The sequence below is a fragment of the Antedon bifida genome, chromosome 7 (genome assembly GCF_963402885.1).
Source record: "Antedon bifida chromosome 7, ecAntBifi1.1, whole genome shotgun sequence".
NCBI lineage: Eukaryota > Metazoa > Echinodermata > Crinoidea > Comatulida > Antedonidae > Antedon > Antedon bifida.
Window position 1 is genome coordinate 12,207,549 of NC_136232.1, and position 26,246 is coordinate 12,233,794.

Consider the following 26,246-nt stretch of genomic DNA (forward strand, 5'->3'; position numbering starts at 1 on the left):
AATGGTTTATAAAAGTCTTTTTAACCTTCGTTGATGGATGAATTATAGCCATAAAACATGAAAGTATAGGAATAATAGCATTATATGATTTGATTTGTTGCACTTATTGCGTTCCATATTTCATTGGAGAACGAATTGACTTTTTAATATTTTGTTACCGCTCCCCGACGAGACGTGTGCGGTTCAAGTTGACGTGAAGACTAAATCATGAGCATTTTAAACGAATCTTCCTGTAGCCTGAGTGATTTTGATGCTATAGGCTTTGATCTTGATCATACTCTTTGCAAATACAAGTTAGACATACTTTTTCCAGTATGTTGTAGCATTTATTTATTATATAATAGGCCTATTACTAAAAACACTAGGCCTAGCTAGGCTTAGGCGTCCCTACACAACATGTGCTCAGTGCTGGGTGGTCATCATAGTGCATTTCGTCCCCTCGTTTATGGAACGCCCAAATTCATGAAACGCCACAAAGGACAAAATATGTCATGTTCATTTCGGCCGACAGGTATGGTGTGCCAATAGCCAGAAATCATGTGGAGATTTTTTTTTTCGCGGATTAAACCTAGCTTAGCTAGGTAGGCCTAGGCCCATCTTGGCAACAGAGAAGACTTCATTTTTATGGTGGTAGGACTAGGCCTTACTTAAGCCTGTTTTCCTGTCGACGCTGTTGAAAACGTTCAAGTTGAAATAATAACGATAGCGAGTACCTTTTCCTGTAAATCGTTAACATTTCAATGATGATGATACATTTTTTTTTTACAATTTCGTCTTGTAATTCATCCATCCATGCTCACAGTTTTTTACCCCTCTACTACTGTCATTGTCATAAATTACGTTTTATTTCAGTTTCTTTACAAATGTTTAGTGAAACACCTTGTTGAAGATCTTGGCTATGATGAAGATATTGCTCGTCCTCTAGAAGAACATAAAGATTTTGTGTACGTACATCCCACAAACAGTTTCAGATCATTGGCAACCATAACATTAAAAATAAAATATAACGGATAAAATAAATTAAAGGTGATTATTAAAAAAAAGAAAAATTGATACAGTTTACTGTTGTGTTGCTGTTGTGGACTGACGAACGGGCGTCGATTGGTGGCAGCACTCGACTGGAAGTTGTGGTGTCATGCACACCTGTGCACAATTCAGCCCAGTAGGCCTGAAGTTCCAGGTTATTCCCCCATTTACATTACATTTAACTTTTTTTAAAAATGTTGTTTTCTTGAATATCATTTTCTGTAGAACAAAGGGTCTCGTTATGGACGTTGAAAAAGGAAACTTTTTTAAGTTCTCAGAAAATGGGTACATTTTACGTGCCAGTCACGGTACTTGTCCTCTGAGTGACGAGGAAATTGAAGAATTGTACGGTAAAGAGCGCCACTGGAAACACTTCAAAGATCTTAAAGAAACATTGACACAAAATTGTGAGTACAAAAACATGGTTGGTGGCAGATCTCTTGAAAATAGCAGGGCCGTAGCCAGCAGGGGAACTGCACAGATCGTCATATTTTATATAAATAATTATATTTAAAGCATCTTTGCCTCGTCTGTTTTTAACCTCTCGCTACGGCCTTGATAGAATGTCATTGTTAATACCAATGCTACTTACATAACCAAAATATTTTAATATACATTTTATCCTTCTTGTGCCCTCATCCATACAACGTATAAAAATGGGGAAATAGGAACAGAATAGAATTTTAGAAAAATGGTTCTGAAATCCCTGGCAATTGATCAATGTATTTTCTTTCCTTTTTTTTTGCTTTGCTGTAGGCCTATTTCTCTCATTTTTAAGCAAACTGTAGATCATCAGGTGATCAGGGGTTTTTTGTTTTATTCTCTGCTACTGTATGATAAAAAGGTCCGGAAAACAATCTGACAAAGTTACATAGAAATTAACAAATTCAGAAAATCTAAAAAGAACAAAATTCTAGCTAGACTAAATGCTATACTGCCCTCTAGAACAACATTTTGCAAATCTATTTAATACAATACATTTGACAAAACAAAATATCAATTTTATTAGCTTTATTTTATTATACAATTTAAATTAGAAGTTTAATTTCTGTCATCAATTGCAAGATTTGAAAGAAGGTAATGATACAGAGAGCTGTAATATCTCTACTACAAACAAGTAATGAATTAGAAAGGAAAAGATATAAATAGAACATTGATTAGTGTGTTGATTACCTAAATGTATACATATGAATAATGATCCAAGCTCTACGGAGTTGTTGTTGATAATTAAACAGAATGTATGGTAACTACAGTCATACTTCATTGATTTTTATATATTAGAAAAGTAAAATTTCCTTGGAATTTGTAATTGAGAATAATATATATATTATATCAATATTTTGTTATTAAATCCATGGATTAGAATCAAGTAGTTAAGACTTAAAGATGGAAATGAAATATTTAATTATTCTTTTGAGAGCAATTTAAATTTCTTCATTTGCCTGAAGAACCCAAAGTCATTACGCCGTCACATGCCGTTACACTCAACATTCTAATATTCGATATTATCCTCTTTCATATTTAAAGTCAATGGTTTAGTGTATTCTACTGAAGGCAATTATATATAGTATCTGTCTGGCAATGATGTATTCAAATGTTTTTACTGCAGAATAACTATTATAAAAAAAAAAGTCATTTTAAAAAAGACTTTCAAAAAATGTATCCTTTTAAATAAACAAATTTTGCATAATATTGAAATTTGGAATAAGTACACCAAAATTACCATGGACCATCATATTATGTAGACATTTTCAGTTTTAATAGTAAAATTGTATGTAGAGAAATAAACTATAAAATAGCCTTTTGTATTCATTTCCGACTGACAAAAATTACGCTAGATACTTTTGTTAAGTGGGCATTGATGTACAGTCAGCATAATAAATAGAGAGATGATGACATTTCTTATGATAAAGACAATGCAATTATATTATCGTACAGTATAAAACAGAGTATATTCCAAAGTAAGGGGCGTGAGCCTGAAATTTTGCAAAAAGTAGTAGATGAGATTGATTTATAAATTTGCATTAACTAATAACATGGATTTACCAAAGCATTGTGTTTGATTTTGGCTTTAAATTAGACCTGGGATTATACTAAGAATGGGTGCAGCACCTTGATTCCGGGATATTGACTCTATTCCATCATAACAAGTTCCTGTTGTTCATGTTTAAGAATCTTAACATTTGTGTATCCTACACAGGGTATTAATTTACTTGGAGACTTATTCTGTATAATGTTTGAATCATGTTAGTTTGATTTGTTTCATACTATTAACTTAGATTTAAATACCATGTGTGTGTAAGGGATATGTATTTTATTTTTACTTGAACATTTTTGTTTACACTCTGAATAATATAAAATAATAAAGTAGGTATGAATATTACAATAAGTGAGTGTATCACATTATTATGTAACTGTCACACCTTTTTTGTGGAATATAATTGCGTTGAGGTTTACTGCTTCGTCTTGTATTTCAAACTCAGTTTTATCCAAGAATACATGACATGTTATTGCATCTCTTGTATAATTATTATCAACTGTAATGTCAATTCACAATAATGTAGAAATCTGAGCTTTATTCCTTTGAGGGATAAAGCACAAGAATCAAATGGCATTTGCTAGAAGAACTATAAATGACGTTGCTTATTTTATATATTCATTAATGGTTTTTTAGTTAACAAAGTGCCAACAAAAATGTTCAAGTAAAAATAAAATACATATCCCTAACACTTACTGATATTTAAATCTAAGTTAATAATAAGAAACTAATAAAATTAACATAATTCAAACATTATACAGAATAAGTCTCCAAGTAAATCAATACCCTGTGTAGGATACACAAATGTTAAACATGAACAACATTAATTTTATCAAAAGGTCAATAAAATAACCATTACAAATGCCTAATATATGTATTCAGATACAATTTAACAACATATTCAGTTTATATAGTTTATTTTAGTATAGCAATGCCTCATAAACAGACATAGTCTACATGGCCTTAATATTAAAGTCCTGTTTTTTAGAAAACACAACATAATTCTAGAATATTAAGCTTGGAAAAAAACAGATATAAAAAGATAATTAAAATAAAAAATAATAATTTGAAACTACAAAATAGAAATAGATGATAATGTTCTGAACTTTAAATCTAGGACAAACTGAATGTTTGATTCTGATAGATGATTTTTATTTTGCCCAACGGTAACAGATTCTTCCCAGGCATAAAGTAGCCTCTGTTGATACCATATTAGTTTACGCATTTATTTGATGTATACAATTCAAAACTGTAGAGGTATACTCATTCGTAAATCATACATTCATTCATACACATTTATTCAGTTATTTGACAATGAGTATTGATTCCAGTCAAAATTGGCTTTCTTGATAGAAACACTTAATTATAATGTTCAGAAGTCTACAATGATAATTTTAATAATAAAAGAGTTGTGATGGTTTGAAATGAATAATGTATAGTTGATAAACAACAGATACTAACTAGAATTGTTTGTACTAAGATTGAAGATGGATGTATTCCATGTAGTGTTTAATAATAAAAGAGTCCTGATGGTTTGAAATGAATAATGTATAGTTGAATATAACAACAGATATGAGTCCATTGAAGCTCGTATTGTGTAATTGAAATACGATTAGCCTAGTGTTTAATAATAGAAGAGTCATGATTTAATTAAATGTTAAGAAGTGCATGCTTTCGTTCATTATTATCTCAGGTCTAAGCTGATAAATTATCAGATGTCTTGGGTACTTCTTTATTAATTTATTCTCGCATCATCAAGTATTCAAAACGCACTTAATTTAAATACATCCTGCACGTCTTAAATGTTCAATTTTTTGGCAACCAATATTTTCAGGCCAAGAGACAACCTGGCGTTCGGACTTCATGATAATAAAAAAAAAACTTGTCTGTTCCAAATGTGGCTTTTTGTTTTTGCCGTTGAATACATAATGACGTATACTTGATTTGAAACTGACTTTAGCCCATATTTATTCCCAATAGCAATTCGATGATCTACATTTAATGATGGTGAATTAACTTATTGACATAAACTATATACTAACCTTTGATGCATCGATTTGCTGTAAAAAAAGCAGCCTCCGGCATGCCACAGTAAATGAATCAGTTTCTGTCGTTAGTATTATCTCGTTCAATTTTAATAACAGATATCAAACTGTATGTTCTAGATTTAAATCAGGCTATTTTTGATGATCAATCAATTTCTTAAAATGTCATTTTCTATTTACTGAAACAATAATAACTCTGTACAATAGCTCTTGGCAATGATAGGATAGTAATAATATGGTGATAAACATTAAAATGTTTGATGGTAATATTGTACACTACCAGCTAATTCTTTTGTCACTTGGAGGTGTAAAAGTTATATTGTACAAAAAAGTAATCTGTGTATTTTTTCACATTGACGATAAACCAAATGGTAAATCATAAATATTTAATATTTGATATTTGAGATCCATGATAATGGATGGCATGTACAGTAGTAAAATTATAAATATTTGCTATACGATAGTGACATTCTTGATGTAATAAGATTTCCCATTGTAAATATTCAGTTCACATTAATTTCTACAAAGAGGATATAGCTTATAAATACCATTGAATTGCTTAATATCATATTTGTTGATGCTTTTAAATAACCAACAATATTTGGTGCAAACATCGAAAATACTACATTAAATTTCTATTTTTAGCATATTTTATAGCATAATTATTTCAGCTTAATTCGGATTAAATAAAAATTATAAATTGTTATTTAATATGTCATTTTAGCACCTTTTTACATATTGAATTTGATATGTTTATAGTTTACTTTAAGATGACACGTATCTGTCACTACAGAATAAAAACCTAACCATGCTTAAATAATCACATTAGTTCTTAAATCTGTTAGACAGTGCTTACAATTTCATGAATGCTAATATTCTCATACAATGGAACTTCTCGTATACGTCTTGGACGTTTTACCTTTGGTGTCGGTCTAAGTGATGCATCATGGGAATTTTTCCATGCATAAATTATTTCGAAATCCTCCTGTTTATAAGATTTTGGTTGAATAAGTAGTTTTTCTTGTCGATTTCGCTTTGTCCAGCACCATACCCAGATGAAATTATTCACAAATATAATTCCAAGAAAGCCAAAAGTGATGGATTCTGCTAATAAGGATTTGATAAACCATAAATCGCAATCGTCACAAATTGTTTGTTGTTCATCAACTATCACAATTTTTAAATAATCAATTACAGTTGAGCAGTTCTCTGTTGATAAACTGCTGCAGTTGTCCATCGTCGTTTGATTGCACAGTGAACTATTTTGCATTAATTGTTTTTCTTTGGTGTCCTCCACCAAAATATTTGGATCACAATTTTCATAATTTACTTCATTTTCACATTGAAATTTCCATGTACTTCCCTTTGGCTCGATGGCATAATAACAAAAGTCTGAATCCGATGCTGTTTTGATACAAGGCATTTTTTTCAAAACAAGGATGTTCAGTTTTTGTTCATTGAATATTGTAGCGTTTAGTAGTCCTTGGTCAGTTGATGAAGTATTTGAATTTTCTGTAGAATTCATCTTTGAAATACCTGTAGTCTTCACATCATTTTGTTTCTGCGAGTCAGGTATTGGTAGTAGTGATATCGTTGAGGTTTGCACACCTTCTGTGGATATCATGTGTGTCTGGGCCGTAGAATGTATTGTTGTCATTTTTACCACACATTCTATCACTGGTAATGCTGATATACAGATTAAAATCAATGCAAATCTTGCTCTTACATCATGCCACCCCATACTTGATTTGTAGTATTCAATTTGTTTGTTTTAAATCAAACAACGTATTGCACTCCCGAAAACATTCTTGTAAAAATTGACATTCTGATTGATTTGCCTTTAAAATTCACCGAGACTAAAAGTCAACAACGTACATTTCAACGAAACTGCTGACAGCCAAATTAATTTTCTATTTGAAAACTCATCACACTAGCTTCTTTCTTGCCTATAAATGCGGACACTTAAATTCCCCGAAGACATTTTTAACCATTAACCGACCAAGCAGTTAAGATGGATGACCTCATTACATTCGTGTCCGTTCGACAATAGATTTTCATTTGAGATAACAAGTTTGATCATTGGTTGTTGTGCCCTCTAGCATACGTCAACTTTTGTCATATCCATTGATTATTGGATGTGCCTTCTTGGTATCGTGCGATAATCACTAAATTATGTTTATCATAAAATAGAAATGACAAAAAAATTCCTCACAAGATGTATGTTCTGTTTCCAAGTCGAATTTGGTTAGACCTGAAAGTATGACGCTCTTCTTTTATAACAAATAACATATCATTTCTTGCTTAGGTTACAGACAAATTCTCCTGCATGTGAGATGATTTTCTATGTTGCTCTTAAATCAAAAATATTCCTGAAATGTTCAATGTTTGTTCTTTTTCAAACTTAAAGTGGTCTGGTTGACGTTAGTTTTGGAAATGAAGCCATGATCATCATCGTCGGTGAATTTTGCTACTGTAATATTGATGAATTCAAATTCCCTGAAGAGTTACAAAATTAAGTTGGTGTTTTCCTCAAAGTCCTTTCTCAATAAATCTGCATAAAGTAATTATCAAATCCCCATCTGCCTCTTGGCTAATTTGCATTCGTTTTCTATGCATTATGATAGCGTTCATTTATCAGTGTAACTGTGTTCAACCAAGCACGACATTTTCACAGCCATGTGTGTCGCATGTACAAACACTGTAAACTCAGCATTTTATACATGCTGACGCCGGAACTCATTGTGGGAAACAATTCAAGATTCAGATGTAATGTTGATATATTTGGTTTCCCACTATTCTGACAGCTTTCTATGTGTTTACATGAATAGTGAAATGTTTAATTGAAATTTTTTTTGTTTTAAATGTTTTTTGTTTATTTTTATTGATACTTTTACCTTTTTTGGGATTGTGATTTTTTACACTGCCAGTGTGTAGGTCTTATTTCATTATTTGTGTATACAAATCTAAAGTGGTGGTACTGGTTATAACTTCAAAACGCAAACTAACTTTTTATTCACATGTTAAGCAAGCTGAAGAAACATGATGGCCTAGACTACCCCACTAACAAGTCATTTTACAACTTGATGGCCCCAAACTACCCCATTACAAGTGATTTTTTGTAGTGTAAAGCTCTGTCGACACTATCAAACTAGTTTGACAAAAAAAGTGTGATGTGCCCAAATATGTTAGTGATGTGACATCATCATGTCCATACAGATATGGGCATACTGTATCACAGTGTAGACAGAGCTGTATTTCTCAGTTCCTTTAAAAAGTAATTCTTATTTTTAATTAAAGCATATTAAAGTAATATAAGAGATAAAATAATTGTTTATCTTTGTAGTGATATATGATAATTGTAAAGCCTGTATTTCTAATCTTACAACATATTCACACATGAGCAGTTTTCAATTTTGTATCACTGAAATGTATACACACATGAATGGTTCTATATTACATTAGAGAATACATGGTCACGTTTTCCTATAAACCTACTTCCAAATGTCATTCAATATTTTGGATCTATTTCTGATAGTTTTACTGCGTTTCAATATTAATCTCCATCTTGTAATCGATGCTCAGTGTGTCAAATATTTTTGTGTACGTCACAAGTTTTCCAATACTGACGTGTACTACTTTTTTTCAATATTCTTTTATTTTCTACCAAATACATTTCCTTCCTTAATATTTTTTTTCCTAGCCTCTGTGCGATTCTTTGAAAACTATTTTGACATGCCTGGATCGCTGGTATTTGCTCGAATGGTTGATGCTGCTGATAAAAAGGTCTGAATTTTTATGGTGATTTGTTTTAATGTTGTTTTTGACCAATGCATCTTGCTCAGTATCAATACCTTTTATTTTATTCTATTTTTCTTCCCAACAAAATGAATATTTTATTGTTGGCTAGACATGTTTTAATGATTATAATAAGCCATAGTAAGGTAACCATCAACTTAACAATCCAGCATATTATTGATCATAAGTTGATTACACTGCTGTTGCCGAAGGCAGTATAAAACAGCAATGAAGTGTGTGTAAATTGTGTTTTTGTCATTTACCTTTCAGTACTTGCAGTCTGTTTGCAGTAGTTAATTGCTCGTATTATTGCTGGCTGATTATTCTTTATTGCTTATTATTGCTTGCTTCATATATATCAATATAACTGTCTGTTATCAATACAAACTGTATGCAGTACTTCTAAGCCAGCTATTTTAATGTTCACCATACATACAACTGTATCATATTATATCAATATTTTTGTATTGTCTATCATAAGCCATTTCTTCTTTTCTCTTTTAATTTTGTTAATTATTTTGAATATACATTATCAAATGAGTAATAAAACAACACTGTATGCAATAGTAGACATTTTTATTTACAGTAAATGCAGTACATGATCAACAATCAGCTTGTTTATTCTAAATATATTTTAATAATTTTAGGCTGGAAAGCGGCTTTATGAATATAACTTCTTAAAAGAAATCTCAGCTTCGTTTCAAAGAGTTTACAGATATCAAGCTTATTCTGGTTTGTTGGTTTTTATCATTCTTAGAATTAGTAATTATACAGTCTTTGTACATTAAACCAGTCTTTAATCCTTGTGCATTAAATCAAAAAACAACTAAATAATACTTTTAGAAATGTAAGTTTACTTCTAAAAACACTTATTTTACCAAAATGTAATATACTTTATCATTTAATCACCTGTCCTATTTTAAACTTTTATTTTACAATAATTTATATTTAGAGAATTCAGGAGGTTACTTTCCAAAATACAAAGAGGACCCTTTGCAGTTGATATATCCATGTAGTGACAGTGTCAAGAGCTTTTTACGACGACTCAAACAAAGCGGAAAATTTGTTTTTTTAATGACAAGTTCAAATGATGACTATGGTATTTCATTGCTTGAGCATACTCTAGGGTAAGTAATTTAAATATTGAAATTTAGTTCTCAATAATTATCATACCTGGGTAACATAAATACAATATTTATTTATTCACAATATTTTACCGGGTGACCCAAACAGTCTGGTCTCCTTTAGCGCCCTTGTTACTGTACATATAAAAAATATATTTAAAAAAAAGTAACAGTAACATATGATACAAAACTTACTAATAATGTATTACTCTTAGAGATAAAAATAATGACAATATATATTTAATTTCTTCTTTTTTTTTCAGAAAGGATTGGCAAAGTTATTTTGATGTCTGTTTATTTTTAGCAAGGAAACCTGGATTCTTTACCGAACCAGACCCAACTAAGCGGCCTTTTCTGGATATTAGTAAGTTCACAATTGATTTTAGCCAGACCCAAAAGCAGCATTCTAGATAAAAAATTCTCTTAATAAATTTACCACTAAAACATTTATAACTACAAAGAATTCGGTAACAATTGGACAGAAGCAAATTTTCAAAATCTTATAATTTTATTGTATTTCCCTAAGAATTAGTCCAAACAAAAAAAGTTTATTTGTTTCATGTAAAGTTGATACTACTGGGGGCGCTGTTTAAAAATGGATTGAAAAATATGAACTTGGCAAAATCTAAAATAAACTAGAATAATATTTGAGGATCACATGATGTTAATTGACAAATCAAATTTATTAGCTGTTAAAAACAATTTATGAAGAATATTAATTTGAGACATTGAAAATTATTTAATTAACTGTGTTTTGTTTGTGTCCACAATGTATTTATGGAGAGTAGGTCTGTGCTGATTGTGTTTGTAACTGTGCTGGTGTTTTGTCAACTGTAATTTTACTTTGCTTTAGGTTCTCTTCATTCTGAATATTCTGAACATTACAGTATTCCGTGTCATGTTGATATCTGAAGGTCGTTGAATTTTCGTCTCTGGACAAATTTTCCTCATGTGTGATAGGTTGATTCCTTGATGCACGTTGTGGTATAAGGAAACGTTTGAAAAAACATAAAACCACAGCTGATATGAAGATAACAAATAAGCTACCAAGAATTATACAAGCAATAAACAATATATTAATAATATCAGATTGTTCTTCATATTTATGTAGGGCTATACTGCACATTTTTATATCCAAACCACCGTCACAATTTGTCCACTGTGATTCACAAAAGTAATCACCAAAATAATCCTCTTGTAATATAAAGCTATACTTGAGTAGTAACATACTGTTAGTGTCACTCCCAATAATATTAGTTAATGTTTTATTCTGCCTTGTCCACTGCAATTGAATTGGAGGGTTACTGCTGAAGCTAATGCATGTGAGGTTGACTACAATCCCTAGTGAGGGTTGTATAGGCTCCTGATGGCATTCTGGTACACCCGCAGAGAATAACACATTTAGTATCACGCCAGAAGAACTTAAAATTAAATGTTCGTTGTTATCAAACACCATACAAGTGTAATTATTTTGATGTAGATATCGACCACTTTGTACGTTTGCATAAATTTCAATTTCATTTGTGTCTGTACCCAAAGTGTAGGCAGATTGTTCTTCTGTTGGTAATCCATCTTTCAAGAGAACTCCATCTTTATAAATGGCGGTCAACTCCTCATTTTGATTCTTACGAAACCAGTAAACTGACTGATCATTTTCCAACTGTATAAGATCACAGTACAGGTGAAATGAAGATCTACTTCCTTCACACAAATAACCAGTATGATCACTTACACGTTTGAAGCTTACACCACTGGCAGAATTAAGTATGCCATAGACCACCAGCAGGCAAAGCACGGTGTAAAACATGTTTTGTTAAACTGTTCCTCCATGGTTAAACGTCATGCTACCCTACAAGCTATCCTTGTCATGTGGTTGTGTTGACTTGGCTTTTGTGTTTATTTCCCTGTTCTGTGGGTTTCTATGCTTGTTTCCTTTCTATACTTATTTGAGTGACATGACAGGTCATTGTTGTATACTTAAAGGTTCACTGATTTCAGAAGAAGAGCTGAATAGAATACAGAAATACATAAACTAAACTATTTCACTAATGACTCACTAATAAATCTTCAGATTTGAGTTAACCAAATTGTTGATTTATTGTTTTATACTTGTGTAATGATTATACAGATTTCCTCCATGTGGATTTTGTTTTTCATCAGCATGATAGTCATCATAGATAAAGTTGTCAACTGTTCCAGAGTCCTCTAATGACGGATCAACTGAATTTGTCACTGATTCTATGGGATCCAATTGTACTTGCTGTTGTCCTGCTGATATACCACTGGTGGTTGTTGAGTCTCTCCTTTTACATGTACAAACACCAATCAGAATGCATAATGCTAAGAATACAACACCTCCAATGCTTACGCCAATGACAAATATTAAAGAAGATGTTTGTGTAGACTGAGTTTGTGGATTTATTGTTGAGATAGTAGTTTGTGTAGTAGGCTGAGTTTGTGAATTCGTTGTCAAGTTACAACTGTTCATACCATTATTACACATGAATGTACTATTTAAATCATCAACTGTTAGTGTAAACGTGTAATTTAAGTAAGTGAAAGTAGTTGTATCTTTCTGCACAACATCTTGAATTGTTTTGTTATTTTTTAACCACTGTAGCTGTACACTGTGACCAAGTCCGGTAACACCTGGATTACCAGGTTCAGAATAGCAGGACATCTTAATATTTGAACCAATGAAATCTGTTGAAAAGTCTCTTGACTCACAGATTGGGTAAATCAGTGATGGTGTATATTGAGCAAGTACAATAACACCAGATGATATTCGTACTACCTCACCTGTAGACTTCAGACTTACTTCACAAGTGTAATTATTACCATTAAGTAAATAACCAAGATCTCGTCCAGTTTCTTGTCTTATTTGAACATCATTTGTACTATGGTTGCTGTATGCTTCTTGTTCTCTTCCCAAGTTGTTCAGTATCAACATTCCATCTCTGTAAATGATTGTTCTGTCACCATTTCTTGTTTCTCTATACCATGAGATTGTATATTTGGTCATGTTTGATACTGAGCATTCCAGTTGGCCTGTTGAACCCTCATTGAGAGCTATAGAACCTTTAGGCTTTGCACTAAATCCTAGGTCATCTTCAACTGAATTAACAATAAGGAATCTAAAAATGGCAAATAACAGTGTAACATGCCGGTCCATAATGTTATGCTATCTCCTTACCTACAGTCTACTACATAATTATAATTTTTTTTGCATTTTTATTTATATTCTTTGCTAGTTTCCTTATTTTAATATTATTTCCTTATTGGAATACCATTACCTTTGTTAACAACTCTAGGAATCATGTCTCATGCGTAAAATAATAATGAAGTACATTCAACCTTGTCGAGTCATTGTTTATTTCACACACCTACAGTATTATTCAGATTTTGTAGGCGTTGCAGTACAGTATCGATACAGTATTATTCAGATTTTGTAGGCATTGCAGTACAGTATCTATACAGTATTATTCAGATTTTGTAGGCATTGCAGTACAGTATCTATACAGTATTATTCAGATTTTGTAGGCGTTGCAGTACATTATTGATGATGTTAATACTGTAGAGTACAGTAGAAAATACATTTAAAACAACATAAGAACCACTTGTTTTATAATCCATTATTTGCCAGTCATAAAGAAAATAATGATACTTACCATGTCATGATGTGTTGGTGATTGGGGCTTCCTTGTTTTGTTTGTGTTTTCTTAAAATCATTGTTTTGAATCATTGCTATTAATTGTTTTTAAAAATTCAGTTTTAACTGGGAAGATGATTTTTTAATAAATAAATGAATGAATGTACGCCTTTATCCAGATTTGTTTCTGTCATTTATGGCAACCTGTGGAATATTTTCCCAAATGTTAACTCTACAAAAATACATAGTTTTTGTGTACATTAGTAGTATTTTAAGAACATTAAAATGTGATGCAATTGTAACGCATTTACAGAATATCTACTAATATATGTACTAAGTGGTTGATAACTGTTTAAATTTGGATTATTTACAGAAAACAAATCCTTAATTGTAAATGAACTTAAAGTTGGACAGAGTTATTCACAAGGAAATATAGATTATTTGATGAAGTTTATAAATAAATCTACAGACAAGACAAATGCTAAGGTAATCTGTGTTTGGGCACGGCATTTCCTTTCCTACAAATCTTATTTTACATTATATCCAAAAGGAAGTGGCCAATTGTAAAATAAAGTTTATAAAATATTACAGGTTTGACAGTAAAAATATTCTACAATTGTTTTCATAAGTTTAATTTTGCACTTAAATTTGAATTTATGAAAATAAAAATCTGAAGTGGAATATTAATACCACAAACGTAAAGTTCAAGGTTAATGACCTACAGTATATACACCCGATAAAATGTTTTTCAACACCATTTATTTTCAATACTGTGTTTAAATGCCTCTCTATTCACAGCCTTTATGTACAAAAGAATAGGGATTTTACTGAGTAATTTTATGCTTTTGAAATAAAAATAAGGAAACTATATACAATGATTATTGGAATGTACAGTATGATCAATAGACTTGGCCTTGCACCGTTGTTGTTTCATGAAACATCTTTTTTACAGGTAATGTATATTGGTGATAGTTTACGGTCGGACATATTTCCACCATCACAATATGCAAACTGGACGACAGTAGCTATCTTGGAGGAAATGAAACATGAAGGAATTATGGGATATGAAGATGACGAGCCTAGCTCAAAGAAGTGCAAAATGTCTGTAAGTGACTGATGGTATAGTTTGTCATCATTATCATTATGACCAATGTTTTAATAAGTTTCTTATTTAGTGGAATATTAACCTCTGTCTACACTATCAAACTAGTTTGACAAAAAAGGTGTGATGTGCCCAAATATGGTAATGATAAGCTTAAATATGGTAGTGAAAATCACCTAAAATCAGACTCATGAATATTAGAAACTCTCAAAATAAATTGTGATTACATTTCTTTCAGCCACAAAATGTGCTAGAACATGAAATTATAGTGTCAAAGCAATGGGGATCGTTTTTTGTAGAAAAAAAAGAAGAAAATGTAGAACATAATCACGAGGGTTTTGTTGCCATGAACACACTATGGGGTTATTTTATCAAGACTCACGCCACGTTTGCTATTCCTCAACTTGAATATATCTCAGGTTTGTAATAATAATATTCTGCAAAATGCTGACAAACTATAATACATTAGGCTTGTTTTGAAATTCCAACAATTTCACATTTTAAGTTTTGCCTGGTGGTAAACAAGTTTCAATACTTTATAGAAGAATGCAGTATTCATTGTTTTGATGTTAGTTGATGGATGTTTTTTAAAAATAATATACATATTTTATAGTGTTTAATTTTACGCCATTTTGTTTGTTTCAGATTTACCAATTGAATACAGATTTCACACATTTTCTCATCCAGACACAAATGTTGGTGGATTCTATCCCAGTGTACCAAAACCTTTACAAGAATTCCTTTAGTGAACATCAATTGTTCAGTTGTTATTTAATGCATATGGTATGGTTTAGGGATTTGTATACATGTGGATGTTGCAATTGAAATCAAGACTAGAATCTAGTGGTTGGAAAACTTGTATACAGTATTTTAATTTCAATTTGCACGTAAATGTCTCCGTATCTCTGCCTTAATAAACACCTTAACAAAGTTGTTTATTTATTCAACAAAATGGGTGTTCAGGGGATTCATTACTCTAATAAAAATCAAATGATTCCTTTGATGTATAACTAGTTAAATGACAAATAACAGCAATAGAGTACACAATTCTTGGAAAGACCAAAACTATAATAATTTAATACAGAATTAATTAAATTAATATCTGTTCAAAATATTTGCTATATGAAGCACTTAAAGGCTGATTTTAAAATAAAGCGTGAATAACAATTTAATAAATATTATCGTGTGCGTTTTCTCTTTACTCTTGCTGGACTCTTGCCTAATTTTTTACTATTATTTACATCAAAATCAGGCATGCCCTCATATGATGTAAATCCTCTTGCTTTGCCTGTTTCGGTAACCACATCATCTTCCATTTTTTGCTGAGGCTTTTCTTCTTGATCCGTGTCATCACTTTTCAAAACGTTCTCTATGTTGATAATTCGTTTGTTCAGTGAGCATATTGTAGCCTTTACCTGAAAAGCAGCAAACAAATCATTAAATATTAATACTAATAACATCAGGCTTTTAATGCTTAGTGCTTTATTTATTTTTAATGATTGATGATAAGAACACATTATCATTGTAAAGCTCTGTCTACACTATCAAACTAGTTTGACAAAAATGTGATATGCCCATATATGGACATGATATTTGGGCATATCATTACCATATTTAGGCACATCACACTTGTTTTGTCTATCTATCTATCTAGACAGAGCTTAAGACATTTGAACTATAAACAAACCTTATAAAGGTCATCTTGTAAGGATCTGGCAGATGGAAGGTCAATAATACTGTCGGTGTCAACTCCTGCTGTTTTCTCTCCACTACCAATGTGATAGCTGAGTTAAAATAAAGAGAAAACAAATAACATAATATAATTAAGAAAACAACCAACATTATCCACCAACTCCTTCAACATTAAACCACCACTGTAAATTCTTACGGTCACCTTTTTTGTCATCTACACATTTTTGTTGCTATCATTCTTCATCTGTCATCATCATTATTAACAGTAACATTGTCATCCGTACCTTTGTATTTTGTTGATATCAAGGGTAAACACATCCCTTAAATTGTCTAGTACTCTTGGCGTGGTCTGGTATATTCGCCCAATCATCTCGTCACATACGCAGAAAAGTTTTTGATATGTACTAAAAAAAACAAAAAAACAATTTATAAAACTTTTGAACAAATTGAATAGAAATGAATAGAATATACTTTATTTGACTTGCCTTCCAATATCTACTCCTTTCTCTGATGTAATCAGGTCTTGTTCACTCTCTACCACTTTTGTAACACCTAATATTAATAATTACAACAAAAATAACTTGTAATGTCATATGATATCAATTGCTACAGATTACTATAATTATAAATACTATTAAATAGCATGTTCATATCTTGCCCATCGTAGTAACTGTTGCTAATCCCCAGGTAACATAACTTGATAGCATTTTTGTTTGTAGCTTTTGAAAATGTTTGTTTTTAATCTTGTTCATATTTAATTATTAATTATTATTTAATATTATTATTAATAATAACATTACTACGTGTTATTTAAAATACCAGTCCAGGCACAGTTAAAAAAATAGGCTAGGCAACATGAAACATAATGACTCATTCGGCCTTCTTCTGATCTGAATGATGGTTGGTATTTCCCATGCCTCTCACGGCACCTCACGACACGAGCTAGGAGGAGTAGGCCTAGTAGTAGATAGCTAGGCCTTTTTTTGGCTTAGTTAGCTAACTTGTTGTACTTCCTTCTTTCATTACTTACGTCGCAGAGTTATAGTTTTAAGGTCATTATTAGCACATATCCATGAACAAGAGTCGCCCAGTATATTACCGCATTTTAAACATACTATGACTATTGGATATTCTTCTTTTTCACTGATGGTCGAACCCTCCTCCTCTAAAGATCTTCCATCCATGTTTTCGCGCGCTGACTGTCAAAATTTGAACTTCAACCTCTGACATTACGTAATTTGATATGACGTCGTTAAAAGGGGAAATTCCCTTGCTTGATGCATTATGCCAATAGGTAGTAGGTTTATTCGAATTAATTAATAATAGGCTAGGCCTAGTAATAATAGATTCAAAATAAGCTGAATGAAAATAATAGTAATATAAAAGGCATTGATAACATTTTGAAAACTCATTTTTTAAACTTCTAAAATTAAAAAGTACTATTAATAAAAGTCACGTGATGGTGTGAGGTCAAAAAAACACAACGTGTTTTTGTAATTTGTGTCAACAACATTCAATGTTTGGTGTTTGTGTATAGAAAGTACTATAACCTACATTAGAAATTTATATATATAGGTATAAAACTACTAGGCCTGCCTACTTTTTAAACCAAAACATCAATAAGTAAGACCGGTTATTTACTATAAACATTAATTCGATAAATATTATATAAGGCGACTACACTATGTGTGCACTCCACTAGCTAGCCTATCTAGGCTTAGAGACTATTGTATTGACAGTGTATCTACCAATACATACTAGGCCTATACTGTATACTATTTTACTACACTCTATATATACTATAGCTAGGCCTACTCTGACTTGTGTGTATTGCAGTGTAGGCTTACTTTACCTCTTCTAAATCTAGCACAAATATTTTTTATTTTTTTATTATATCAGCTGCTGTCAAACATGCTCTGTTTCCAAAATCTCAAATTATTTCATAGACCATGGAAACTACCACGATTATTTGTACAGCCACAGCATAATGATGGAATGTGTATTGTCAAAAATAAATATCTAAGTATTATAATAAATAAAAGTTGCAGCTTTTGTTATGAAGATAAAAACAGAAATACTTGTGAAGATAGTAGGCCTGCTCTGAAATCATTTTTGCAAATCAAAAAAGTAGATTCAGGTGCATGGTTGATGAAACAAGATCTATTGACGACGACGACAAAAACCAGTGATATTGTGCTTGCTGCAAGGAAGTACTCAGTTTTTGGAAGTCAAAATGTTTGTGTACGATATTATGCATCAAGAAAGAAACGACATGAAACAAAACCAACAGAGGAATTGGAATCTGATGAGGAGGAGGAGATGGATGATGACGATGATGATGATGATGATGAAGAGGACGAAGTTGATTTACTACCAAAAGGGTGGAAAAATATTGTACAGGTAGTTCCCTCTCTTCGTCTGGACAGTGTGCTAAGTTCTGGACTTGGAATTGCCAGAAAGTAAGTCATTTAAAATGGTTTTAGGGAATATATCATGATTTTGAAGAAACTAATTTCTCCATATAATATGTTCTGGTACAGGTGTCAAGATCACATAGCTCACCATATTTATGCACCTTTATTTATTTATATACCAGTGTGACATTATGCATACTAAGTAGATACTAAATTTAAATTGCCTTACGATCTTTCAGAAAAGTTGAAGATGCATTTCTTAAAAGTAGATTACTTGTAAATAATGAACAAGTTTCAAAGAAAAGCAAAATGGTAAGAAAATATTCCATAGTACTATTTTAAAGTTATTAAGAAAATGATAAGTTAAATGACATTATAATTTTTCTTTACATTGTAGGTGAAAGCAGGTGATGTTCTTGATATGATAAGAGATGATGATAATGACAACATAGTTATGCGTGTTGTTGTGTTAAAGGTTGCATCGTTAAAGACAAGTAAAAATCAAATTAAAATAAAGCTACGTCGGTGGAAAAAACTTGACTTAAAAGGGGAAGAATCAAAGACCTGAAAAATAGGAAGAATTAATTGGCGTAAGAATTGGAGATAATAAATAGATAAAATAAGGTGACGTGTGTTTGTTGATTTCAAGTGGAGGGAAATCATTCTTGTCAATAGACAAATAAAATAAAACAGAAGCCTTTGCAATCTTTGTTTCATTATAAAGTTTTTTATTTTAAAAAATGGCCAACAAATATTTAGTTGCAATCGACAGCGGCAAACCAGGGAGGTATAAAAATAATATTATACCTCCCTGGGCAAACCTTGCAGCACTCAAATGACACTGTACTGTAATTGTATTGTACTATCTTTGAAACGTCCCTGGGGATGACCGGACAGTAAATCACGTGCCTATACAAACATGGTATCACGTGATAGTACTTGTAAAACTACAACAACACGAGCTATATTGTGTAGTCGTTTTTTGATAACTGAGAGCTATCAGTGTGTATCATCCTCGTATATAATTGTTTCTTAGTTGTAATAAAGATCACATTATTATAACTTCTAGCATGTTATTATAATATATAAATTTATAGGTAGCAAAACTAATATTTTTATTTTTAAAAAAATTCGATAAGTATTTTAATAACACTGAAACAACATTCTTAATATAACAAATGATATGTAGTACTACTAAATCAATGTCTAATTGCATAGGACTATGTGTACAGTATTATGATCAGTGTAGTTACAATTTGATAACTGAGCACGCATCTTTTAATATCTACCTCATCAATAATTAGCATTGATATCATATATCACATTGTTGGATATGATCAGTGTAGTCAGAATTTGATAACTGAGCACCCATCTTTTAATATCTACCTCATCAATAATTATTATTAATAATCTATATCTCATTGTTCGATATGATCAGTGTAGTCAGAATTTGATAACTGAGCACGCATCTTTTAATATCTACATCATCAATAATTATTATTAATAATCTATATCACATTGTTCGATATGATCAGTGTAGTCATAATTTGATAACTGAGCACGCATCTTTTAATATCTACTTCATCAATAATTATTATTAATAATCTATATCACATTGTTCGATATGATCAGTGTAGTCAGAATTTGATAACTGAGCACGCATCTTTTAATATCTACATCAGCAATAATTATTATTAATAATCTATATCACATTGTTGGATATGATCAGTGTAGTCAGAATTTGATAACTGAGCACGCATCTTTTAATATCTACCTCATCAATAATTATTATTAATAATCTATATCACATTGTTGGATATGATCAGTGTAGTCAGAATTTGATAACTGAGCACGCATCTTTTAATATCTACCTCATCAATAATTATTATTGATAATCTATATCACATTGTTCGATATGATCAGTGTAGTCATAATTTGATAACTGAGCACGCATCTTTTATTATCTACCTCATCAATAATTATTATTGATAATCTATATCACATTGTTCGATATGATCAGTGTAGTCATAATTTGATAACTGAGCACGCATCTTTTATTATCTACCTCATCAATAATTAATATTAATGATCTATATCACATTGTTGGATATGATCAGTGTAGTCAGAATTTGATAACTGAGCACGCATCTTTTAATATCTACCTCATCAATAATTAGCATTGATATCATATATCACATTGTTGGATATGATCAGTGTAGTCATAATTTGATAACTGAGCACGCATCTTTTAATATCTACCTCATCAATAATTATTATTAATAATCTATATCACATTGTTGGATATGATCAGTGTAGTCATAATTTGATAACTGAGCACGAATCTTTTAATATCTACCTCATCAATAATTATTATTAATAATCTATATCTCATTCTTCGATATGATCAGTGTAGTCAGAATTTGATAACTGAGCACGCATATTTAAATATCTACCTCATCAATAATTATTATTAATATCATATATCACATTGTTCGATATGATCAGTGTAGTCAGAATTTGATAACTGAGCACGCATCTTTTAATATCTACCTCATCAATAATTATTATTAATAATCTATATCACATTGTTGGATATGATCAGTGTAGTCATAATTTGATAACTGAGCACGCATCTTTTAATATCTACCTCATCAATAATTATTATTAATAATCTATATCTCATTGTTCGATATGATCAGTGTAGTAAGAATTTGATAACTGAGCACGCATCTCTTAATATCTACCTCATCAATAATTATTATTAATAATCTATATCACATTGTTCGATATGATCAGTGTAGTCATAATTTGATAACTGAGCACGCATCTTTTAATATCTACATCATCAATATTTATTATTAATAATCTATATCACATTGTTCGATATGATCAGTGTAGTCAGAATTTGATAACTGAGCACGCATCTTTTAATATCTACCTCATCAATAATTATTATTTATAATCTATATCACATTGTTGGATATGATCAGTGTAGTCAGAATTTGATAACTGAGCACGCATCTTTTAATATCTACCTCATCAATAATTAGCATTGATATCATATATCACATTGTTGGATATGATCAGTGTAGTCATAATTTGATAACTGAGCACGCATCTTTTAATATCTACCTCATCAACAATTATTATTAATAATCTATATACCATTGTTCGATATGATCAGTGTAGTCAGAATTTGATAACTGAGCACGCATCTTTTAATATCTACCTCATCAATAATTATTATTAATAATCTATATCACATTGTTCGATATGATCAGTGTAGTCAGAATTTGATAACTGAGCACGCATCTTTTAATATCTACCTCATCAATAATTATTATTAGTAATCTATATCACATTGTTCGATATGATCAGTGTAGTCATAATTTGATAACTGAGCACGCATCTGTTAATATCTACATCATCAATATTTATTACTAATAATCTATATCACATTGTTCGATATGATCAGTGTAGTCAGAATTTGATAACTGAGCACGCATCTTTTAATATCTACCTCATCAATAATTATTATTGATAATCTATATCACATTGTTGGATATGATCAGTGTAGTCATAATTTGATAACTGAGCACGCATCTTTTAATATCTCCTCATCAATAATTAATATTAATAATCTATATCACATTGTTGGATATGATCAGTGTAGTCATAATTTGATAACTGAGCACGCATCTTTTAATATCTACCTCATCAATAATTATTATTAATAATCTATATCACATTGTTCGATATGATCAGTGTAGTCAGAATTTGATAACTGAGCACGCATCTTTTAATGTCTACATCATCAATATTTATTATTAATAATCTATATCACATTGTTGGATATGATCAGTGTAGTCAGAATTTGATAACTGAGCACGCATCTTTTAATATCTACCTCATCAATAATTAGCATTGATATCGTATATCACATTGTTGGATATGATCAGTGTAGTCATAATTTGATAACTGAGCACGCATCTTTTAATATCTACCTCATCAATAATTATTATTAATAATATATATCACATTGTTGGATATGATCTGTGTATTCATAATTTGATATAACGCATCTTTAATATCTACCTAATCAATAATAATTATTAATACTTAATGTTGGATATGATCAGTGTGATTTTGTTAAATTTACTGTATACGAGAGATCGAGTCCGATGGGTTTTGAAAATGTGTTATTCTTTTGTTCCTAATCACCCTATTGATTTGTATCCGTTTGCTGTTTAAATTTATACTTTTAAGAACGCATCGTTTATGATGAACGTGTGCCGTTGTAAAAATAAAAATATTCCATATCTTTTTATGTTTAATATGTATTGTAGGGGCCATCATGAGACATGCTTTGGCTTCTATTGAGGGTCCCAGTTCTTCTTAACAGAATAAATGTGCAGTGAATGAATAATTTGATAAATGAGGACGTGTGTTTTAACATCGATCTATACAGACCGTAATAATACTCTTCCAGAAATGATTTGTTGCTATAATAGGCCTATGACGAATTTCCATTACATTAATAATTCAATTAAAAAGGAAATGTGTCAGAAATACTAAAGAACTCAGTAATCTTGTTGATTAATAATTAGTTGTACCATTTCTGATGAACGAACAGAAAACTAAACTTGCAGCCAATCAAAAAGCTGCTGTACTGTATAAGTAGGGAATTTTAAGTAGGAGTTGTTTTAAATGTCGTTGGTCTCGGCTAATCAGTTATTGCCATTTGACTATGATAGGCATCTTTATTACCTATAACTATGGGTAGACCAAACAATATTAAAATATAATGACTTCTTTCACTTTTTAAAAGCTTCTGACCTAGTTTGTGTTTTAAAATGTCAATTTTGGATAAATTGACAGATTTTACCATGTAAACTGCATAAACTTAATGCAAACTTTAAAAAAACACCCACAAACATCATCCAAACAACTTAATATTGATTATACCACTACAAGAACTATAAAAGAGGACAATTTATGAAATAATTTTATTGAAATAGCTCTAAGATTGACAAACTTTAAAAAAACACCCACAAACATCATCCAAATCACTTAATATTGATTATCACTCCTAAAACTATAAAAGAAGACAACTAGGCCATCTGCAAACATCCTTCAAACCACTTATTATATTAAGACAATATTAATATTTGAAGCAGATATAAAATGAAGAATGCTCAGTTATCAAATGACTAGGCCTACACTGATCATATTCGATATTGGTATATAGACAATTAATATTAATTATTTGTGAGGTAGATATTAGAATATGCGTACTCAGTTATAAAACTATGACTACACTGATCATATCCAACATTGTGATATAGGATATTATTAATAGTCATTGATAAGGTAGATATTAAAAGATGCATGCTCAGTTATCAAATTATGACTACACTGATCATATTGAACAATGCGATATAGATTATTAATATTAATTATTGATGAGGTAGATATTAAAAGATGCATGCTCAGTTATCAAATTATGACTACACTGATTATATCCAACAATGTGATATAGATTATTAATAATAATTATTGTTGAGGTAGATATTAAAAGATGCGTGCTCAGTTATCAAATTATGACTACACTGATCATATCCAACAATGTGATATAGATTATTAATAATAATTATTGATGAGGTAGATATTAAAAGATGCATGCTCAGTTATCAAATTATGACTACACTGATCATATCCAACAATGTGATATAGATTATTAATAATAATTATTGATGAGGTAGATATTAAAAGATGCGTGCTCAGTTATCAAATTCTGACTACACTGATCATATCGAACAATGTGATATAAATTATTAAAGATGTATTGTCCCTTTGTCAAATTCCAAAAAAAAAAAAAAAAAGATTTCGAAAAAAAAGTCGGTCATTTTGAAGTATCATAATAGTTATTAACTTTCACCAAAAATTAGTCGAAAAAAAAATCATTTAACTGAAATACAGACGTTTTTTGGTCCAAAAAATAACTTTGACTTCCAGTCAAAGTTTTCGATCAAAACATATCTCATAATGCAACGCGCTTATTTGGCTACTCTGTATGCATAATCATAAAACTTCCTCGCGATCTGTGTGAAAACACCTTCTCAACCATGACGAGTTGTAAACAATCCTAATTAGCATCATGCATAATGTATACTCATAGTTTGAAATCTTTGTTTACTTTCGCTCGCGACGATTTTCCAGACGAAATGTAATCAAATTAATTTAGCTGTTAATTACGTAAAATTTTTGTTTTTGGCTCGAATTTTCAACTTAAAGTGAATAACTTTAATATTACTTTGATATGGCCAATTTAAATTTAGAATATTTTGATCTTCATTTTTTTGTGTTTCAAGGGACAATACATCTTTAATAATAATTATTGATGAGGTAGATATTAAAAGATGGGTGCTCAGTTATAACATTATGACTACACTGATCATATCCAACAATGTGATATAGATTATTAATAATAATTATTGATGAAATAGATATTGAAAGATGGGTGCTCAGTTATAAAATTATGACTACACTGATCATATCCAACATTGTGATATAGGATATTATTAATAGTTATTGATAAGGTAGATATTAAAAGATGCGTGCTCAGTTATCAAATTATGACTACACTGATCATATCCAACAATGTGATATAGATTATTAATAATAATTATTGATAAGGTAGATATTAAAAGATGCGTGCTCAGTTATCAAATTCTGACTACACTGATCATATCGAACAATGTGATATAAGATATTAATAATAATTATTGATGAGGTAGATATTAAAAGATGCGTGCTCAGTTATCAAATTCTGACTACACTGATCACATCTAACAATGTGATATATGATATTAATAATAATTATTGATGAGGTAGATATTTAAAGATACGTCCTCAGTTATCAAATTATGACTACACTGATCATATCGAACAATGTGATATACTGTAGATTATTAATATTAATTATTGATGAGGTAGATATTAAAAGATGCGTGCTCAGTTATCAAATTATGACTACACTGATCACATCTGACAATGTGATATAGATTATTAATAATAATTATTGATGAGGTAGATATTAAAAGATGCGTGCTCAGTTATCAAATTCTGACTACACTGATCACATCTAACAATGTGATATATGATATTAATATTAATTATTGATGAGGTAGATATTAAAAGATGCGTGCTCAGTTATGAAATTATGACTACACTTATAATATTCATCAATGTGATATAGATTATTAATATTAATTGTTGATAAGGTAGATATTCAAAGATGCGTGCTCAGTTATCAAAATTATGACTACACTGATCATATCCAACAATGTGATATAGATTAT

At 30.6% G+C, this 26,246-nt stretch overlaps 3 protein-coding genes across 6 annotated transcripts; 2 read left to right on the forward strand and 1 right to left on the reverse strand.

Annotated features, from left to right (window-relative positions):
• The first annotated feature begins 143 nt into the window (after positions 1-143).
• LOC144849080 (5'-nucleotidase domain-containing protein 1-like) lies at positions 144-15,561 on the forward strand. 2 transcript variants are annotated; one of them, XM_078706069.1, is made up of 11 exons: positions 144-312; positions 853-944; positions 1,252-1,433; positions 8,810-8,892; positions 9,552-9,636; positions 9,857-10,031; positions 10,292-10,392; positions 14,051-14,163; positions 14,630-14,782; positions 15,018-15,198; positions 15,425-15,561. In XM_078706069.1, exons 1-11 carry the CDS (start codon positions 208-210, stop codon positions 15,523-15,525), a joined length of 1,371 nt encoding a protein of 456 aa, XP_078562195.1. In that variant the 5' UTR covers positions 144-207; the 3' UTR covers positions 15,526-15,561. The 2 variants fall into 2 exon arrangements, with proteins under 2 accessions (XP_078562195.1, XP_078562196.1); XM_078706070.1 differs by having other exon boundaries at positions 159-293.
• Positions 15,562-15,626: 65 nt separating this feature from the next.
• LOC144849096 (protein Mis18-alpha-like) lies at positions 15,627-17,689 on the reverse strand. The gene is made up of 5 exons (XM_078706094.1): positions 17,502-17,689; positions 16,957-17,023; positions 16,756-16,875; positions 16,467-16,563; positions 15,627-16,194 (listed from the first exon to the last, which is right to left on the reverse strand). The coding sequence occupies exons 1-5, from the start codon at positions 17,653-17,655 to the stop codon at positions 15,958-15,960; spliced, it is 675 nt and encodes a 224-aa protein (XP_078562220.1). The 5' UTR covers positions 17,656-17,689; the 3' UTR covers positions 15,627-15,957.
• A 273-nt stretch (positions 17,690-17,962) lies between these two features.
• On the forward strand, positions 17,963-19,587 carry LOC144849092 (mitochondrial transcription rescue factor 1-like). 3 transcript variants are annotated; one of them, XM_078706088.1, is made up of 4 exons: positions 17,963-18,094; positions 18,371-18,930; positions 19,125-19,197; positions 19,283-19,587. In XM_078706088.1, exons 2-4 carry the CDS (start codon positions 18,383-18,385, stop codon positions 19,451-19,453), a joined length of 792 nt encoding a protein of 263 aa, XP_078562214.1. In that variant the 5' UTR covers positions 17,963-18,094; positions 18,371-18,382; the 3' UTR covers positions 19,454-19,587. The 3 variants fall into 3 exon arrangements, with proteins under 3 accessions (XP_078562214.1, XP_078562216.1, XP_078562217.1); XM_078706090.1 differs by having other exon boundaries at positions 17,981-18,094; positions 18,418-18,930; XM_078706091.1 differs by having other exon boundaries at positions 18,064-18,094; positions 18,534-18,930.
• The last annotated feature ends 6,659 nt before the right edge of the window (positions 19,588-26,246 follow it).